The sequence below is a fragment of the Lutra lutra genome, chromosome 1 (genome assembly GCF_902655055.1).
Source record: "Lutra lutra chromosome 1, mLutLut1.2, whole genome shotgun sequence".
Lineage (NCBI taxonomy): Eukaryota > Metazoa > Chordata > Mammalia > Carnivora > Mustelidae > Lutra > Lutra lutra.
This window is the reverse complement of record NC_062278.1, coordinates 206439457-206460212: the sequence shown is the minus strand read 5'-3', so window position 1 is coordinate 206460212 and position 20756 is coordinate 206439457. Positions and strand designations below refer to the sequence as shown.

The 20756-nt window shown below is 52.4% G+C and overlaps 1 protein-coding gene across 3 annotated transcripts in view; it reads left to right on the top strand.

Annotated features, from left to right (window-relative positions):
• KLHL18 (kelch like family member 18) overlaps positions 1-19641 on the top strand; it is a 54684-nt gene extending 35043 nt beyond the window's left edge. For 2 of the 3 annotated variants that reach the window (XM_047695426.1, XM_047695444.1), the window contains 7 exons: positions 4547-4745; positions 7299-7459; positions 8634-8770; positions 10101-10338; positions 13156-13260; positions 15179-15290; positions 16404-19641. In XM_047695426.1, coding sequence (XP_047551382.1) covers positions 4547-4745; positions 7299-7459; positions 8634-8770; positions 10101-10338; positions 13156-13260; positions 15179-15290; positions 16404-16790 — 1339 coding nt within the window. In that variant the 3' untranslated portion in view covers positions 16791-19641. The remainder of the gene's footprint in view (positions 1-4546; positions 4746-7298; positions 7460-8633; positions 8771-10100; positions 10339-13155; positions 13261-15178; positions 15291-16403) is intronic. The other variant, XM_047695434.1, reaches the window with a different exon arrangement.
• The last annotated feature ends 1115 nt before the right edge of the window (positions 19642-20756 follow it).

Below are 20756 nucleotides of genomic sequence, written 5' to 3'. Positions count from 1 at the left end.
GGAGTGAGCCTGCGAGCTGACTCTTCAGATCGCAGCTGAGCAGTGCCCAGTTCTTTGGGGTGAACCCTTGAGGAACATATTTATGGACCCCTGCCTCTGCCCTCTCCTGGCCTGACATGCACCTCTTCTTCCGGTCCTCCCGTCTGACCAGCTGCGGACTTAGCTGGCTGTTCTTACCAAACCAACGGATTCCGTGCTTCTCACTCTTCCATAGCCCATCTCCTTCTCTGTGTGGATCCTTTCCCCTCCTTGAATATCTTGACTTCTTTTTCCTTCAGCTCTTTAGGGGGCCACCCAAATTTCACCTTCTGGAACTCTCTGTCCCCCTAAGTCTTCTTGGAGGCAGTCACTGTGTGCTCTCTTAGGGTAAGGACCATGGAGTATATCCCTACCTAGGTGCAGCATTCAGCAATGTCCTTTTGATGACTGAGCTGATAAGAAAGCTCTTTTTCCCCCTGAAGAGGGGGAGCTCTTAGCCATAAGGTCAAAGCTGCCCCTTAACCACTAGAGACTTGGGGGTGCAGGGTAGTGCTGGGCTTCACACAGTCTCTGTCTGTGGTGCTCTCTGAGGCCCGGCTACTATGAGCTACTGTGATCACCAGGTCCCTGGCCTGAAGACCAGCATTTTTCTTGTCTCAGATCTGCCCTCCTGAACCTCATTTCCTCTTAGAGCTGATGTCTCCCTCTCCCGGTCCGGCTCCACCAATCCAGCTCCCTCATCAGCTCTGTGGACCCCACCTGCTGTCCCTGTCCTGCCCCCGTGGTGCTCATGGACATCACCGAGCACTGCTGTGTGTGCAGCTAGTCTTAATAACCGTGGGTATGATGCTTAGCACATGGGGCAGTCTCTGCTGGGTGCAGGGTGAGTGGTTTCATCGTGAGATAGGTGGTCCTGTTTCAGGTTTTATAGATGAGACCACATAAAGACAGCATAGCCCCAGAGCCTGGCTTGACCCTGTGCTGGGATGACTTCTGGGTCAGGCTGGAGGATGCATGTGAGGGTATGAGGCACCCTGGCTCTCCTACTCACTCGTGAGCTGCTTAAGGATGTAGACCAGTCTTGGTTTATCTCTCTGTCCCCACAGAACTTGGAATGATTAAGTAGGCATTCTGGAAAGGATGGAAGTTCGCCACTCTCACAAGGGAACAACAGCTCCACCTAGGGGCTTTCGAGGTCATCACTCAACACTGGACCCAGCTTTTGTTACAAAGCAGTGTCAACCAAAATGTGCTTAGAAAAGTGATTTTTAGACCAGTGGAGTTTTTACATGCATCAGTGACATTTTAGGAAGACGCACTTAAGCACAAAAGCCTGACATTATGAGTCTTTCCTTGACATTTTCCCATTCAGTCCTGCAAGATCCCTTCTGAAGCCTCACTTCACACCTTATTCCTGTCTTCATTCCTTCCCACAGACCCCAGAGACTTGACCTGCTTTCTGTTTTCCTTCCAGTAGTTACCATCACTGCCTCTGTTCCTTGGGGTGGTTCTCCCTGAGCCCGGCTGCAGAGTGTGTTAGGGGCCCCCCGACCTGTCCCCATCCCATGTGCTCATATTCAAAGATAAGCATGTGGGCCCTTCATCGTCAAGCTGTGATTACTAACGACTTGAGAGAAACCGTTCTGAGCAATAGTGGGAAAGACAGGATTTCCCAGAGCACAGAGAAGCTGTAAAGCTGTCAGAGTTTTCCATGAGGTTGGAGTTGATTTTTTTTTTTTTCTTGTGGCCCCTTTCCAAGTGTTCAGATGTATGGGCCTCCTTGTTTTTAGGTGAGCACTGGAGCTGTGTATTCCCCAAAACTCTTCTCTCAGAATTGAATCAGAATCTCGGATGCATCAGTGAACCAAGCCAGTAGCTTACTTAATTCAGGTTACTGCTTCCTGCCTCTGATAAAGCATTACCTCTCACTGGTGACAAAGTCAAGCTGTGCTACAAGGAAGGTGGTTGCTGGTTGTGAGGTGGCTAATGAAAGATGTGGGTCTGTCTCCACCCTTGGGGTTCATTTTCCCTCTTCTCTTCCTCCTGCTCCTGAATGGGGCCCTCTCCTACATGGCAGCTCTCCCTCCTCCTTCCCCACCAGCTGCCTCACAAGCAGGCTTCTCACATCTCATCGACATGAAAGCCCAGTTCAGTTGAAGGTATGTTTTGCTCTCCTTATTAGGCCAAGCCAGTCAGAGACCCAAAGGCGAGGTACAGGAGTCCTAACCTGAGAGGGAGCAGATGGAGACGTGCACCAAGCAGCTACTTGGCCATCTTTCCCCACGGCTCTGGACTCTGTCCAGTTCCCAGTCCATAGCACTGAAGCCTCCTCTTGAGCTGATGTTGCTGTGGTTGGGGTCAGCGAAGCACATGGTGTAGAGGCCCAGGGAAGGTGGAGACTCGCATCGGCCATATGTGTGTAAAGGCCTTTAAACAAGTCTCATTCGGTCCCTGTAAGTGCTCCAGGAGAAAGGTGGTATTTGATGACTGAGCTGACCTTCTGACCTTGAGCCCTGTGTTCCTCACTGGCTCTGCAGCCTTGCCTAGGTGTTAGTCAGTGCTCACGCTTCCTGGCCTTTGTGGAAATGCACACAGATTTCCAAAGCACTGGACCAAACCAGTTCAGGCTGGAAGGGAAGCAACAGCTTGTGGAATTTAGATTATCCCAAAGGCAGGCTCGGGAGGGACTCTGCCCTTCAGAGACTCTGCAGCTGGAGGACAGTGGTGACTGTTGACTAGTGAATATAACTCTGCCTGTTACTTTAAGCAGTGTGGCGGGGTGAGGCGCCTGGGTGGCTCAGTCGGTTAAGTGACTGCCTTCAGGCTCTGGTCATGATCTTGATGTCCTGGGATCAAGCTCCACATCAGGCTCTCTGCTGGGTGGGAAGTCTGCTTCTTCCTCTCCCTGCCACTCCCCCTGCTTGTGCATGCTCTCTCTCTCTCTGTCAAATAAAATCTTTAAAAATAAATAAACAAACAACATGGCGGGGAAGGAAAGCAAGCAGTCTAATAAAGAAAACCTGGGCACCTTCCATCCGATAAACACCTTCTCCCTCCCCAGATTATCAGTCATAAAGTCAAAACAAGAAAACCCCATCCTCAGGGTCTCCTGCTGTCACCAAGATTTCAGAACCAATTTGGGTGCATTTGAGATTTTGTCAGATGCAACAGTAGTAAGAAAAACAACCACGATAAAAAATTAAGACAGTAGCTGACTTTACGCCAGGCACCATGCTGAGTGCTTTTGCCACATTCTTGCTTAAGCATGTCCACAGGTGTGGGAGCTGGCTAGCTATTGTCCTTACCTTTTTCCAGGTGAGGCTGTTATGGACACTTGAGGAGCCCTCCGTGTCACCTGGTGGGATGCAGGGCCCGAATGTACCCAGAGGGCCCCAGCGCGGGCAGGTCTGCCTCCAAGTTGTGGGAACAGATACGGGGTTCACTCTGTACCACCGCTTGCTTGGAGAGGGCTGGGAGCACATTCTTAGTTTCTCTGAGCCTCAGTTTTCCATCTAAAAATGGAAATAATGATTGCTCTGTAGCGCTGTTGAAAAGATTCTGGCTGGAGAAGTACTGGGTGCACTGATGGTGCTGAGCGAGCGTTAGCTGCCGCTGTCATTCCTGGGTGTCCTATTAGACCCGTAGAGTTTCTTGCCGTTGACAGAAGATGGAATGTAAGGATTCTGATGTTAGAGAAGTCATCTCTCTGCATGGTTTAATCTCTTATTCTAGGGGTACATAGGTGGCTCAGTAGGTTAAGGGGCTGCCTTCAGCTCAGGTCATGATCCCAGAGTCCTGGGATCGAGCCCCATATCAGGCTCCCTGCTCAGCGGAGAGGCTGCTTCTCCTCTCCCTCTGTCTGCCGCTCTGCCTGCTTGTGCTCGCTCTCTCTGTTTCTGTCAAATAAATAAAGAAAATCTTCAAAAATAAAAAAAAAAAAACCAATAAATTCTAATTCTATAACTTCAGTGCCCTCCTGGGGAACAGGTTGGTGTTTGGCCAAGAGTATCAGTGGCCAGGGTGCCTGGGTGGCTCAGTTGGTTAAGTGTCTGCCTTCGGCTCAGGTCATGATCTCGGGGTCCTGGGATCGAGCCCCGCATCGGGCTCCCTGCTTTGCGGGAGTCTGCTTCTCCCTCTCCTCCCCACTCATGCTCTCTCTCACCATCTCTGTCTGTCTCTCTCTTTCAAATAAATAAATAAGATCTTTAAAAAAAAGAAGAAGAAGAATGTCAATGGCCTAAGGGAAAGCAAACAGGTTTTCCAGTGCGTGTTCTTCTACTGTCTTCATAGCTGCTTCCCAGGACTTCCCAGAGAGCTCATCCCACCTAGATACACTGAGCACGAGGTCCAAGAGGCAGGGACTGAGGATAAAACTGTCTTCATTGCAAACCTTCACAACTGAGTCCCTGAGCAGTGCACCGGGGATTGTGTAGGGAGTTTTCGGCCAACCTGACAGCAAAGCTGGGTTTTCTGCATTCTGTCGCTCTCCCCAGAACCAACCTGAGAATGATCGAAGATACCATTCTTCCTCTAACTTTTTTCTTTTCCTCTTTTCTTATGGCAAAAGTCTTCACCCCAAAAATTGCCTGGGCGTCCGCCAGTTTGCCGAGACCATGATGTGCGCCGTGCTGTATGACGCGGCCAACAGCTTCATCCACCAGCACTTCGTGGAGGTGTCCATGTCGGAAGAATTCCTGGCCCTGCCCTTGGAAGATGTGCTCGAGCTGGTGTCTCGGGACGAGCTGAACGTGAAGTCAGAGGAGCAGGTGTGTAGAGCGTGGTAGCGTTGCAGGGCACGTGGAGGCTGCTGCTCTAATCTTCTGTTTTTTCATGAAGACCGTACTGCATGTGCGGCTTGTTTATTATGGGTTTGTTTCATTATACTGTGTTCGTGTTTCATGAGAACTTTATATCCATTTCGGTGTCTAACATTCAGTGGATTTTTTTTTAAAGATCTTATTTATTTATTTGAGTGAGAGAGAGAGAGAGGGAGAGGATGAGCAGGGGGAGTGGGAGAAGAAGAAGCAGACTCAGTGCTGAGCAGGGAGCCCGATGTGGGGCTCAGTCCCGGGACTCTGGGCTCATGACCTGAGCTAAAAGCAGATGCCTAACTGATTGAGCCACCCAGGCGCCCCTCAGTGGATTTTATCAACATCGCACCCCTTATTCCTAGGAGTTCCAGTGATTTCCCATATTTACTATTAGAAGTAATGCTGCCACTGGAAATTAGCATAGATAACTCTTTAAAAGAGTCTTCTTCTAAAGGGGAGCAGAGCACTGGGGCAATCACTGGGGAGGAATATGAAGTTGGAAGGGATTGGTTTGTTTTTTAAGGTGGGAGAAATGGCAACATATTTGACTACTGGTGGGAATTTTCCAGAAGAGAGGGAAGAATCGGTGATGCAGGAGGAAAGGGAGAATGGCTGCTGGCGTGACGGCCTGGAGGAAGCAAGAGGAGGCAGAGTCGAGAGCTTAAGGGGTGTCCCTGCTGGGAGCACCAGCACTCCCGTCCACCCCCACGGAAGGGAGAACCTCCACAGCCAGGGGCACAGGGAGAAGCTGGCAAAGTCTGCTGACATTCTCTTCTCTGCGTTTCTATTTTCTTAGCTGGGAATAAGGATCGGGAGGAGGGTGAGAAATGTGAGGAGAGATGAAAAGGCATGAGCCAGCCCTCTGGGAGCAGGAGAGGAAATAGATGACACCAGGAAAAGGAAGAGGGGCTTAGTGGGAAGTAGGGCCTGATGAGATTAGTGGCCACAAAGTTAGAATGGACCCACCAGGGGGTGCCTGGCTGGCTCTTGATCTGGGGTTGTGAGTCTGAGCTTGATGTTGGGCATAGAGATTACTAAAAAGAATAGATAAACTTTAAAAAATAAATAAATAAAAAGAAAAGGAAAGGACCAGCCAGCTCCTGCAGCAGCATATGCTGGTGTGGGGTCCACTTATGGAGCTGGACCTCACCAGGGAAGAGACTTTTTCTAGATGGGTGTGATTAAGGGAGGAAGGTACACAGCATGAGTGCTGAGGGCACCCACCCAGAACCCGCAGAGCCCATGCTGGGTGAGAGGGCGGGGAGGAAGCAGGCCAGAGGGGCCCTGAGCGCGAGGTTGGGGGAGACGGAGCAGCGTCAGAGGCCCATTGACATCAGTTACGGAGGCGAAAGGATTGGAGGCAGTGGTGAGCACGGCAGAATGAAACCGATGGAAGGGGCAAAGCGTTTGAATGACTAGGGTCCTCGAAGGACAAAGAAGACCTCTTGTGGGGTTCTCAAGAAGAGTGAATAAAGGAGAGCACAGGGTATTAGCAGTCCGAGAGGAGCAAAGGGCAATCCCTTTGGTCAGCAGAGGTGTGGTGCAGGCACCGGAAGAGGACAGAGTAGATGTTACTTGGAGCAGAGGGTGGCCAGGACTGGACGGTGAAGGGCTCTGGTGCGGGGGTAAGATGCTCGGACCTGCCCCTGCAGGTGCCAGGAGCTCGTCTGCTGCAAGGTGTCCGCTGCTCCGGTCGCTGGGAAACCTAACCCAGGCCCCGGGCAGAGCAGCTCGGGACGCTTGCCGTGTGGAGTCCTGGCCTGCCCGGAAGCTCTGCTTCAGCGGGAGGAGCCCTAGGTTCCAGGAGGCAAGCTGTTGGGAGGTTAGTCAGCTCATTTCCCTAATGTCCAAAGAACAGTAGGAAAGGGTGTCCCGAGTGTGGCCATGTGAGCGCTATAAGGTTCAGGGAAGAGCCTGTCCCAAGAGCGAGCCCTGTCCCGAGCTCTTCCACTAATGAACATGACCCGGGGCAGCTCGCTTATCGGTGATACGTTGGATCCAGGGTTCTAGAGGGATGTACCCTTGTGGCTGGAGCCCTTAGGGAAAGCTCCAGAGAACGTCGATCTGGAGCCAGGCCTTAAGGAAAGGGGGGCAGATTTAGATGAAGAGGAGGATATGAGGGGCCTTCAAGATGCAGGGGTATGTGGGGACAGAGAAGTAGCCAGCCTGGGAGAGCAGAGGGTGGAGGGGGCCGAGGAGGGAAGACAAGCGGCCAGTGTGGTGACATGCAGAAAGGAGGAAGGAACCACTGGCAGCTTTTCATTAGGAAGACGTAAGGAAAGCCGGGAAGCTGTTACAGTCACTGAGGCTTGCCTTTCAGGAGGCTGGGCCAAACGGGGAGATTGGGAAACCAGAAAGCAGTGACTTCAGGAGACAAGCGGGAGGAAAGATGGAGGGGCCCGAGGGACTGCCTCCGTATAGGGAGTGCAGGGGTTGAGACTGAGGGCCCGGGGACGTGGCCCCAGGAGCGAGGGGTTACTAAATGGCTTGCACTGTCCGCCACGGCAGGTCTTTGAAGCTGCGTTGGCCTGGGTCAGATATGACCGGGAGCAGAGGGGGCCGTGCCTCCCTGAGCTGCTGTCCAATGTCCGCCTGCCCCTCTGCCGGCCCCAGTTCCTGTCAGACCGCGTGCAGCAGGATGACCTGGTGCGTTGTTGCCACAAGTGCAGGTGAGCGAGGTCGGCCCGCTCAGGACGCTCAGGCGGAGAGGGGCTTGGGCACCCAGGCTGTGTGTGTCCCAGCTCAGGGGCGGGAGAATTTGACACGATCAGTCCTAATTCACAGCATACAGATTGGCCTGCCTTGGGTCTAGACCATGGAAGAGCCCAAGTCGATCCCTTGGGCAAATAAATGTGCCATGAGGGGGCATGGACGTAGAAGGGGCCTCCTCTCCTGCACTCCCCGAGGATCTCCTAGCATCTCCGGGAGCTGACTTAGTGGTGACTCCCTGGGGCTCCTCGTTGTCTCCAGTAAACGTTAGTGCACTGGACTCAGGTGGGTTTGGGCCTGTCTGTAGTGATAGGCAAGGGGGGAGGAGGTGTTTACTAGCAGGGGAAACTTACCCAAGGTACATCAGTGACGACGTGGCATAGCAGAGCTCCTGAAGCAGCCAGGAAGGTAGTAGCCATATGGGAGGGTCATTATAAAAGTAGAACAGCAAAGGAAAATGTTCACCTTCCTCCAGACAGCCTGTCATACTCACAACGAGTTCAGAGGAAGTCAGTGGCTGTGTGTGAGCCACGTGAAGGCGTACGGCAGGAGGGGTGGAGGTGTGGCTGCAGGTAGGGGGGACCCCGTGATAAGCAGTCCAAGAGGGCTGTTGAGTTTGAACTTCGTTCTGAAGGCAGCAGGTAGCTATTGAAGGTTCTTCGACAGCTTGGGCGATAGTGTGGGGGGTGTGGAATGGAGAGGCAGGACTGGAGGCAGGGCAGTCGGTCAGCAGCAGTCGGCTTCTGCCACAGTCTAGGTGAGAAACGGCACTTTGCAGGGTGCAAGCCAGAGGGATAGGAAGGAAGAGCTGGATCTTGGCAGACAGGATGCAGGCTGCTTCTCGAACTCCCCAGCGCCAGCTGTCGTAGCCACTACCCTGTTCTCCTGCCAGTGTGTGCCTATTAGAAGATAGTCGCTCTGATTACTCTGCTCATCTCGCCTCTCCGATTCTGAGCATGTTTCAGTAGCTGTGCTTCCGCCTGGACTCACCTGGGTTCAAGACCAAACCTTCCAGAATGCTTCTCGTTCAATGTTTCCCCTCCAGTTGGGGGTGGGGCGACCAGACTCGGAAATTCAAATGCAGACCACGTGGGGAGGATACCTGGCTTTGTAACATCCTGCACCTTATTCCAGGGACCTGGTAGACGAAGCCAAGGACTATCACCTCATGCCAGAGCGCCGGCCCCACCTGCCGGCTTTCAGAACTCGGCCTCGCTGCTGCACGTCCATCACGGGCCTTATCTATGCCGTGGGGGGCCTCAACTCAGCAGGTATCTTGCAGCTCCCCTTTGCGGGGCCCTGTCTCGGACTTTGGATGAAAAAGCACCAAACAACCTAGCCTGGTCCTCTGGCTCCCTTCCTCCGTGTGTCACCACCCTGGTCCCTCCTGATTGACGCAGCTGCTCTGCTGTGCAGTGAAAGGGTGTCAGGTGTGAATACCATCGAATCAGAGTATCAGAGCTAAGTACCAGCCCTGGAGAGCAGTCCGAGACCCAGCTCTGTTACCCGCTGCCTGTGATGAGAGTCACATTTGGTCATATGGATCTCTGGGGTTAGACTGAGTCTGTCACCGTGAGAAGGGAAATTCTCCAAATACACAGGGTTGCCCCTACCCATAATCCCACTTTCTCGCCACCTGCTGCCTCCCGTGCAGCGCACGCAGGCTTTCGAGTCAGCATGTTCTTGGCCGCTCATCTAGCCAAGTTCTCAGGCAAGCCCGTGAGGCCCCCTGCCCTCCTGCATACCCAGGCACAGGGAGGGCAGTGTGGACTCCTGGATCTTGGTGGCGCAGTGGCAAAGGGCGGTGTCACTTTCCACGTGAAGGCCAGGCCTTTCCTCAGGGTCAGTCCAGGCTCATGGAGAGGGTCAGGTGGTGGGCAGTCGTGGGCAGTTCTGTTTCTAATTGAAGGTTAATGAGAGGTGGGTGCTAGTCTGCTTACCCTATGCTTGTTGACCATGTGTCCTAGAAAAGGGACGACCTCAGCTGGTAGACGCTGGGGTGTGGTAGGTGTGAAGTGCCCCACGGTGGGATAGAACAGGGAGGAGATGATTTTATTTGATCCAAAAAACACCCTGTTGTAAATGTCAGGGTTGGACTCATCATTCCTGGTGACTGTAACTACCATTTGTTGAGCACGTAATGTGTTCTACAACTATGTTAAGTGCTTTTCTGCCATTTAATCCTGACAACAGCTCTGCCATAGAGATTATCTCCATGTTGTATGTGAGAGTAGAAGATGGGGATACAAAGCAACTTGCCCAGGGTCACATGCTAATAAGTGAAAGCAGCAGGGGAACCCAGGTTCTTCCCTCTGGGCATGCCCCCTGCACTGTGGGGAGAGTGTGTCCATTTCCCTTCTGCTTTGGCCTTAAGCGGGTGGAATACCTCATTGTAGCTTAAAACTAAACGCTTCCTGTCTGATTCTGATTTTCCTTAAAGAATTCGGTTTGAGGTTAGCACGGCTGAAGTGTCTTAGTGGGCCCATGTGGCTAGAGTATTTCTGTGGGAAGAGCGGATAGAGCCAAGTCAAACGTTCCATGTAATCAATGCCCAACAGCTGTGATCTAAACACGTGGTCTCATTTGTTTTAATTTGAGTAGCAAATTTTTATGCAGGTGATTCCCTGAATGTGGTAGAAGTGTTCGACCCCATTGCCAATCGCTGGGAGAAGTGCCATCCCATGACAACAGCCCGCAGCCGCGTCGGTGTGGCTGTGGTGAATGGGCTTCTCTATGCCATCGGGGGGTATGACGGCCAGCTGCGGCTGAGCACCGTGGAGGTCTACAACCCAGAGACGGACACGTGGACCAGAGTGCGGAGCATGAATAGCAAGAGGAGGTATTCCGGAAGCCATTTGGGCAGCCCGAGCGCACACACTGAGCATCTGGGGAGCACCATGCTAGACGGGCAGGGGCACAGAGTAATACAAAACACAAGCTGGCCTGGCGATTTCCTGTGGCCAGGCCAGCCACTGCCAGCACCTCCCCGGAGCTCGCCCCCATCTGCTCCAAAGTAAAAATCCTTGCCATGTCCGTTGAGGAGATTGGGGAGAGGAGACACGGACATGGGGAAGTTGTATAGTTATTTAGGTGTCAGATAAGGACTGAAACATATGTTATGGTAGATTTCCAAAAGGGAAAGAAACTGGATGGAAACATCTGGAAGATTTCAGGTAAAAGCTGGGATTACAGGTGAAACTTGAAGAGTAAGGAGGGTTTAACTTTATTAATGATGAAAAGACATGAGAGGTACTGTCCTTTATACTCTCGCCCCACCCCCACCCCTGGATCCCTGCCACACCCCCGCTTCTCCCACCCTGCGAGTACGTGAGCCATAGCAACATGCTTCACTACAATCCCCTCCCTCTGCCAGGTGTGAGCACATAGGTGGACCGGGTTTATGTCTCTTAACACACTCCAGATACTTGTCTCCTCTGTCACTTGCCTGCTAGATTTTCTGAAGAGGAGTTGGAGGGGCAGTTTGAAAACGACTGGGTCAGATGCTCTTTGAGGGCATTTCTGCTTTGTAAATTCTGTGGCCTAAGCATTTGCCTGATAGGCCCCTTTGTCTGACCCTGCTCTGGTTGTTGTGAGTATAAGATCAAGTGACTGCCTGTGTGGTGAGGAAGAAGAAGTGTCAGGCCAGGAGGCACTCATACCATGTTTTGCAATGTTAGTGTGTGGCCTTGAGTTGGGAGGAGTCTGCCTTTGTACCAGTAAGACCAGATTCACAAAGGGTCACAGTAGGTTTGTTTGGGAAGGAAAATTTGTATACATGATCTGCTCCTCCCTGAGCTAACACTCTCCCGGTTCCTTCCTCCCCATACCTCAGTGCTTCCCTTTTCTGTCCTTGGGCGTCTCACAGCCTTCTGTGGCCTCGGATGACTCATTGCTCCCTTTCCTCAGCTGTGAGTGCCTTTTTTGCTTTTACTGCAGCCCGTTCTTCTCTGGGTGTCTGCTCTGGGCAACTTCCTTGCTTTGATGTCACAGAGTTTGGAGTATTGTGTGGGAGGAGAGTCCTCCGGGCATCCCCTTCCTTTCTGTGATTAATGCCCTCTTATTAGCAGAGACCCGGCTCCATTTCATCCCTTTGAAATTACAGGCTGCCAAAAACTGTTCTCAGTCACTTCTTTCCTACCGTCCCACACGGCTCTCTGTCCTGCTAGTGGTGACAAGCTCCTTCCTGCCATCATCCTTCCCATCGCCTGCAGTGTTCCAGGCCATGCTTCCTCTGGTGGACCAAGCAGGCCCCCTCCGTCTTCACACTGGCTTTATCACTTGGTTGATAGTTAACCTCACTCAGTTCTATGGCTCTTCTCTCTCATATGGGTGTTGAACTCCTGTGTTGTTACTTCTGTCCACTTCTGGAAGCACATGACAGTGTCTAGTGAATTTGTGGTCTTCCCACCATCCTTGCCTGAGGCAAAAGTCCTTTTCCTCTTCCGGGCCAGTTGAGGGGGTCTCTTACAGTGTCACTCGAAGGGACATTACGGGGATCAGCTTGGTTTCCTGTGTACGTTTGAAAGGTGGCAGTTAAACCTGGCATATTTTATTTTCCTGTTTGTCAGCTACCCAGATTCATCTTGAATCTTCTCCAGCATCAGATTTGAAAACAGTGAATCGGGCAGCTTGGCACACATGTCTAATTTCTCTTGAGGCATTGTGTAGAACAGATTTTCTGATTATGCCAGACCGCTGGGTCTTTGATCTGGGAAGAGGGGGGCACGATGGTCAGCATGGGAGTGGGCTCGTCTCATTTAAATCCGAGGCATGCCTGTCACTGGGCAGCCCAGAGAAGGAGCCAGCCTCCCCAGCCACGGCTGCTTGTCTGTACTGTGAAGGTGGTGCCACTTCCTTGGCAGGTGTCATGGGGGGGGCGGGCAAATGGCGAAGGTAGAGGACCTCCATCAGTGCACAAGGGGAGCATAGCGTCACCCACAGGGACAAAGTAGGGGCCGTCAGTGCCACATCTGTCATGAAAAGACATCTGTCAAACTTCGCAGTGAATTAAATAGGAAAATCAGGCTAACACAACAAACCCATATTGAAGCCCTGTCCCATACAAAGCACTACACGAAGCATGATCAGAGTCACACAGAGGGAGACCCTGTCTTCCAGGAGGTCCCCACTTGTTAAAGAGGCGACAGGTGACTTCCCGGCACCCCCAGGCGCCAGAATGAGCCCCTGCAGACAGGAGCTTTGGCTCGCTCCGCACTGTGACTCTAGGGCCCAGGACAGCACGCCTCCTGAGTGCCTCATGGGACGCCAGGGGTGAATGAGTGACCACGACGATGACAAGGCCTGAGATAAAGAAGCTGCTCTGGCAGCGTGGGGCCAGGAGGGACTGATCGTTGCTGAGGCAAGGACGGTTTTTTGAGCAGGAGGGAGAGGACTTTGACGTAATGAGACCTTGAGCACATCGAAGTAGAAGATGAATGTTTCAGATACATCCAGGGTGGAGAGGGCCCCCGAGGGAATCCAAACAGGGGGCACTGCAGAGCAGCTGCTTTCCCCTCTGTTCTACACTTAGTCTCACACGTGGGATTTGGGTCTGCTCTTGAAAGAGGCTGTGGTGGGCAGCTGGATCTCCAGGCAGCGTGCAAGGCTGGCCCAGGAGGTCTGAGGCCCGTCTACATGACAGCTCTGTCTTTTTCAGTGCCATGGGGACGGTCGTGCTGGATGGACAGATCTACGTCTGTGGGGGCTATGATGGCAACTCTTCTCTCAGCTCTGTGGAGACCTACTCACCTGAGACAGACAAGTAAGGAGACCTACTCGCCTACAGCTCCCCTGGGAAAACTGCAACTGGTTAAACAGACAGTATGAGAATTAGAACTTCAGGGTCTTAATTTAAACTTCTCAAGGATACAGAGTATCTTACCATTTCAGTCCCTATAGTACTTTGCATATAATAGGTATTTAATAACTTCTAGTTCCTGAATGCAGGATTGACTAAATTTTAAAAACAAACAGTAGTCTACCTAGATGGTTGAAGATGTTTACTTAACAGTGTGTACTTCTTTGTTAAATCGCCCATTTTAATAGAAATGCAAGTGAAAGGAAATGAGGAATAAATGAACATCACTTTCCCAAGTAGGAGAAGTATGATTTGGGTTGGATGTGATTTAGGGGGGCAAGAAATGTTACATCGGGGATGCCTGGGTGGCTCAGTTTGTTAAGTGGCTGCCTTCGGCTCAGGTCATGATCCCAGTGTCCTGGGATTGAGTCCCACGTTGGTCTCCTTGCTCGGCAGGGAGCCTGCTTCTCCCTCTGTCTCTGCCTGCCACTCTGTCTGCCTGTGCTTATGCGCTTTCTCTCTCTCTCTCTCTCTCTAACAAATAAATAAATAAAATCTTAAAAAAGAAAAAGAAAAAGAAATGTTAACGTCATCGGATAAGCTTGGAAGGCAATGTCTGTACCACCAGAGTTCTTAATTTCCATCAAACACAGTAACAATTTAAAGACTGAAAAATTCCACAGTAAAGAAATCTGTTGAATCTCATCTTACATAATGCCTGTTACCATCTTATTTTGTGGACTACTCTTTGGAAAACAGCTGGCAAGTTTAGCCAGAATTTTTCATTTCAGTATTCGAATCTCCAGTTCGTTGAATGGCTTCATCCGAATGCTTTTCAGCCAACATCCCATTCACTTAACCAACTTACTGTGTGTCAGGCGGGGTGTCTGAGATCCTTAAAAGTAGCAGCTGGTCTGCTGGGGTCCCGGGTACATCGTGATTAGCCTACCCTGTGGGGCCTGCCTGGACCTCTTGGGTGCAGGGCAGGGAGCACCTTCCTCTCTACCGCAGCTGGCAGGGAGCGGCAGGGCTGCAGGGATGACTTCTGAGAGGAGGTCCATCATGGACAGTGGGAGATGCGCATTGTAGGCAGGGAGACAGCACGAGGAGAGGCCCAGAGGAAGGAAGGTGCTCGTTGTGAATGAGGAGCCGGCCTGGGTGGCACATGGCAGGAGGGGAAAGTGCAAATAGGTGAGGCCTGAGAAAAAAAAGAACTGCACAGGGAACTCAGACTCTGCCCTGGAGGAAACGGTGAGTAGCCACCCGAGGGGCATGCCACACGGCGTCGGGATGGGCGGGGTCTGAAAGCCAGACCTCCTGTACAGAGGCTGTGGCAGATTGTGCGAGGGGAGGCCCAAGCTAGGCCAGCGGTAATGGGGGTGGGAACAAGCAATGACTAGAAGGACTTGGTGACCACAGGAATGTTGAAGATAAAGGAGAAGAGGGCCATGAAAACATTGAATCTGAGGGACGCCTGGGTGGCTCAGTTGGTTGAGCAGCTGCCTTCAGCTCAGGTCATGATCCCAGCATCCTGGGATCGAGTCCTGCATCGGGCTCCTTGCTCGGCAGGGAGCCTGCTTCTCCCTCTGCCTCTGCCTGCCATTCTGTCTGCCTGTGCTCTCTCTCTCTCCCTCTCTCTCTGACAAATAAATAAAATCTTTAAAAAAAAAAAACATTGAATCTGAGGAGGACAACTAGATGGCCGGTGGTCCCATTCCCAGGACCAGGCAGGAGTAAGAGGGAGGGGACTTGCCTGCAGAGGTGGGGAGATTGTCCAGGGTGAGAAGGAACACTGTACGGTTTGCCCCACCCCTTCCAAGCTGCCCTGGGAGGACAGCAACACTGCATCTCATGGCTTCCCTCGTCTGGCTCTTTCCTGCAGGTGGACAGTGGTGACCCCGATGAGCTCAAGTCGCAGTGCTGCAGGGGTGACGGTGTTTGAGGGCAGGATCTATGTGTCGGGCGGCCACGACGGGCTGCAGATCTTCAGCAGCGTGAGTGTGGGCTCCCCTGGGGCTAAGGGCACTCACTCCTCCCACCTTCAAGGAATAATTCTGTTTTTAAAGATTTATTTTGAAGAGAGATCACAAACTCAAGTGGGGTGAGGGGCGGAGGGAGAGGGAGAAGGAGAGAAGCAGACTCCCTGCTGAGCGTGGAGCCCAGCGCAAGGCTCAGTCTCACAGCCCTGAAAGATCATGACCTGTGCCAAAATCAAGAGTCAGATGCTTAACCGACTGAGACACCCAAGTGTCCCCCACCTTTGAGTGTAATTTTGGAATGCAGTTTTTTGAAAGAAACTTCAGCCTTGCTGTAACTGGGCAGAGCGTCATCTAGGGAGGTTTCGGGCCGTCTGCCATGCGCTCTGAGATTTCTTCCGAGAATGGAGCCAGTGTACGCAGAGGAGGGGAAGAGTATAGCCGCGCCGTCCCCACCTCGCCCCTCTCCGTTCGCCACTGAATCGCTGCCCAGAGTAAGCTCAACTATAGACAGTGCGGATTTGCGAATAGTTGTATTCTGGATAATTTATTTGAAATTACATTTATTCTTTTTTTTTTTTTTTTTAAGATTTTATTTATTTGTCAGAGAGAGAGAGCACGAGCAGGGGGAGCAGAGTGAGAGGCAAGCGGAGGGAGAAGCAGGTGCCCTGTGGAGCAGGGAGCCCGATGGTGGGGCTCGATCCCAGGACCCCGGGATCATGACCTGAGCAGAAGGCAGACGCTTAACCCACTGAGCCATCCAGGCATCCCATGAAATTGCATTTATTCTTTAAAAAAAACTCAGCTGCTGTCTAGTAGTAGGTCCGTGATGTCAGTCAGTGCTGCACTCCGGACAGATTTCAGGAGACCCTGCTCTCCTCCCGCCCCCAGCACCCACAGGAGTGCCTCCTCGGGCAACGCCGCTGTTTCCTGGGAAGTAGGACAGCAGGGGTCAGAGTAGGTGCTCTCTGTGCATCGGCCCAGGAGCAGGGGTGCCACTGCGGAATGTGGGCATCAGGGGCAGTGCGCGGGCCTCTCCCTGTGGGCTGCCTCTGGGCGCCGCGAGGCCGCGCCACGTGCCGCACCCGAGCTCAGGCTCTGACTTGCGGCCCCGGGCTCTCCGCACCGCAGGTGGAGCACTACAACCAGCACACGGCCACCTGGCACCCGGCCGCCCCCATGCTCAGCAAGCGCTGCCGGCACGGGGCCGCCTCCCTGGGAAGCAAGATGTTCGTCTGCGGGGGCTATGACGGCTCCGGCTTCCTCAGCATCGCCGAGATGTACAGCTCCGTGGCTGACCAGTGGTGCCTGATCGTGCCCATGCACACGCGCCGGAGCCGGGTGTCGCTGGTGGCCAGCTGTGGGCGCCTCTATGCCGTGGGGGGCTATGACGGACAGTCGAACCTCAGCTCGGTGGAGATGTATGACCCGGAGACAGACCGCTGGACATTCATGGCCCCCATGGCCTGTCATGAGGGGGGCGTGGGTGTGGGCTGCATCCCCCTCCTCACCATCTAAGGCGGAGGGGGGATGTGGCGGGGTAGGGATCTGGTACATACTTAGGCGCCTCCCTTCCAGGGACAGGCCCTCTTGGGAGAGGGGGTAGACCAGAAGACGGGGTGAATGTGAGCTCGCTGGAGGTATGGCTTTTCCAGGTGCTTACATCCTCCCTCAGCACGCTGCCCTGGGGACCGTCAAGCCTAGGTCACCAAGGTGCACCGCGTGGGGCAGAGCCCTTCTGGGTTCCACAGCTGGCGACATGGGACTGATGTGCTGGTCCACACGTACATGGGCTCCATCCGAGGCCAGCTCCCACCTGCCGCTTGCAGAAGGCCTGCCGTCTGACACTCCTCCTCACCTGCTCTCCAGCCGTGCTGTGGCCAGTCAGCAGAGGAGTGGCTCTGGTGGCCCAGCCTATTGGCAGCTAGGCTGCGGCTGGGGGAGGAAGGACGGACTTGGGGTGTCCTCATTGCCTGTGGCGGAGGCGCCCCAGCACCGGGCTGCTTGCGCACGAGCATCTCTTCCATCTGAGGGCACAGAGGACTGGGTCCTCACTGCTAGGTAACCAGGGAGAATAGAAGCTCTTCCCATGTCCAGCTTCGGGATTTCGGTGAGGTCTTTTCATCTTGTTGAGGAGCAACAGAAGAAGAAAAAAAAAAAAGATACTTGAAATCGAAGGAAATTGAAACAAAGAAACACTTGAAAGAAACTGGAAAGAAAAGTACTTTTTTTTAAGTGAACTTTCTTTGGGAGAAGAAAACGTTGAAAGACACTAAAGGGGAACACGTGTCTCCGTGGAAGACCGCCACCACGAGAAGGGCGGCGTCCGCTCCCACGTTCGGGTCCCAGGGTCCTGAGGCCTTGCACGGCAATCGGGGTCACCTCTGAGCCCTTGCGTGTCCGGGCCCTCGCGTGTCCGGGATCAGTGTATTCTCCACTGGTCCTCTAGCAAGGTGCTCATGGGGTTTGCATTCACACCCACCATCAGAGGACTTTTTTTAACTGTAGGCTTAGTAAGTGGGCTGCATTACGGCCGGCCGCTCTTCTAGGTGGGAGTTCCCAGCTGGTCGCTGGAGGCTCTGGGTGCCCCTGTGGTCACCTCCCACAGCCACCATGGCACTCACTCAGATTCCCCACCCCAACTTTGATTCCTCATCTGACCAGCAAAGAAAGAGCAGGTCCGGCCGGATTCTCGCCTATCTATCTATCATTCTTGGATCGTTTTCCTCATCGTGATGCTTCTAGGGTACATTGACCGTTGGTACCTCTAGAACCTAACCAGGGACTTGGTCCTTCCACCAGCCATGGCCAGCTTGGACCAGTAACCTCGTCTACCCCTCCAGTCCACTGCTTTTCCATCCCCTCGCCAATTCCAGGGGCCTGGCTTCCCTCCAGCCCTCGGCAGAACGACCAGCAAGGTGGGCCTTTACATTCGAGCAAAGCCGACTTTATGGCAGAGAACTAAAGGCCGAAAGAATCTCTTGCTGCTGCAAAGAACAAGATTTTATATTTCTTCCTCTGATCTTAGCAAATGACCTCTTGAAGAGACTCCATGCTCCTTCCTCCTCCTCCCTGGACGGGACCTCGGTGTCGCACAGCGGAACCCGAACAGGAGGACCCTTGTGTTACCAGTGCACTGGGCAGTGGGGCTGTCCTTCAACTGCTGCTGCCAAAATCTGGTTTTCTAAAATGCTTCCAGTACAGACTGAAAGAGTATGATATAGTTCCTTTCATGCAAGACTGGCTCTTAGGGCCCCATTCTCCACCTGGCTGGTCTCCCGTCTCTTGATGCCTGCCTGGGGTGACCTGGAAGCATGTTCAGAAAGGCACAGTGTGGAGTCTGAGACGTCTTTCCCGCCCCAACACCACAAGGTTTACGAGTGTGTGCAATCGCCGTGTATCCAGAGGGAAGTACCTTTGTTACCTGCCACTCAGGAGCTGGGCCTCTGCTACAAGCACTTGAAAATGATGTTTTTATTTTAAAAGACTCAGCAGTCTGATATAGTTGAGCCTGGGCTTGTGGTGGAACCCCAGCATTTCTCAGTCCCTTTCGGTCTATCTACAGAGGTAGACTCGGAAGGCAGTGGGATCTGTGTTTCCTGTTAGAGAGATGTGTGTCCGTGCCCATCTTGTTATAAGCCCTTCTGTGAACTAGAAGCAGTCCCTGCCAGCCCAGATCACGGAGGGGTTAAGGATCAGTGAGTGGGCTCACGAGCAGGCCTCCCAGCTCCTCAGGACGGTGGCACAGATTTTGCCATTGAGGCTGATAGGTCATTTCCCGCACGATCTGCTGCTCTCGTAGTAACCTCCCAAACTCCACTCCCATCTCCTGGTGCGGAAGGTACACTGCTGCACCTGAGGCCCGTGTTTTGATCTGGCTGAGCTCTGAGCAAAAGCGAGCCAACACCAACATTTGCACACTCTTCCAACGGTCGGCTCCGTGGTCTGAGGAGGATGTTTGCAAATGGCTGGGCTGGCTCTTTGGTGTTGGAGCCTTTCCATGAGCCCCAGTGAAGAGTCCCCACCCAAGGATACTGTGAAAAGGGTGTAACCAGCGGGTGGGGGAGATGTTGTGCTCAGTGGACCATCTCTGAGCACAGGACTGTGGCACTCACTGTCCTTGGGCCTTTCCCCTTCCCAGATAACACACAGAGCCTTGTCTTCCAGGTTTCACCTGAGATCAAAGCCAGGATGGGAGATGAAGACCAGCCTTTTGACTGGACCACAGAGATGGGAGTAGGTAGCACTTCTGCTCCTCCCACCCCCCACCAAGTCATTGTCCCCCAGCAAATCTTACTTCCTTTTATTTATAGAACGCATGTCTTTTGTGTTAAGAAACCAAAGAGAAATAAAGAATACACTCCTAATACCTTCTTGTCCTTTCTTGTTTTATTTTTTAAATATTAGAAGTAAATCATCTTTTCTTTGCCTTTCAGTGAAAAAATACACTGGACAATGTAAAAATATTCCTGTGAAAATAAGAGAGGAGCCAGATGTGTAGCAAAAGCAGTCCTTGGAGAGACATGTGTATTTTATAAGAATGGGTTCGGGTGAAAAATACGCATGTTGCATACTTGCTGGTGTCCAAATCAGCACTCCTCTCGGCTTTCCCCTTTTCTTCACTCAGAGCCATAAAACATGAGTTCTCTGATGGAATGCGGCTGCCCCATTGACTGTCTAGAACCAAAATGTCCAGCTCCTTTCTAAAACTCTGGGCCAGAAGTGCTTAACCTTGGTGCACATAAAAGGTACTAGAAAATTCTTTTTTTTTTTTTTTTTAAGATTTTATTTATTTATTTGACAGACAGAGATCACAAGCAGGCAGAGAGAGAGGAGGAAGCAGGCTCCCTGCTGAGCAGAGAGCCTGATGCAGGGCTCGATCCCAGAACCCTGGGATCATGACTGGAGCCGAAGACAGAGGCTTTAACCCACTGAGCCACCCAGGTGCCCCAGTACTAGAAAATTCTTAAACCACACATTCATTCATAGATCCCTCCTTGGGGACCTACAGCCAGGGTGCAGCTCAGGTACTCCGGTGCAGGCAAATTCCTGTGGTGGTTTGTCTGCTCCTCAGAATGGGAGAGAACCAAACTCCCATCTTTAGTTTCTACTTCTCCAAACACAGCCACATTCCAGAGTTGCCTTCCTGAGATTACACGCTGGTTACTGGTTGTGGATGTCAGGAAACTCTTCATTTGCACTTTTCCAGAAGTCAACTATGGTCAGTCTTACCCACTGGGTGATGATTATACCAGCAACTTGTTTTTCAAGTCTTTGGAAGGGTATGTCTCTCCTACGTAACATCCCACCAGCACACGTTTCACACATAAACACTATAAATTCTCACCAGGGCCTCTCAGGAATCCCCACCAGGTAGTTAGCATGGCTCATTTTAGTATGAGGAAACAGCCTCAGAAGGGCCCACGGACCTGATTCATCCGCTAACTGGTAGTGTTGCCAAGAACTGAAACCAGATTTCCACAC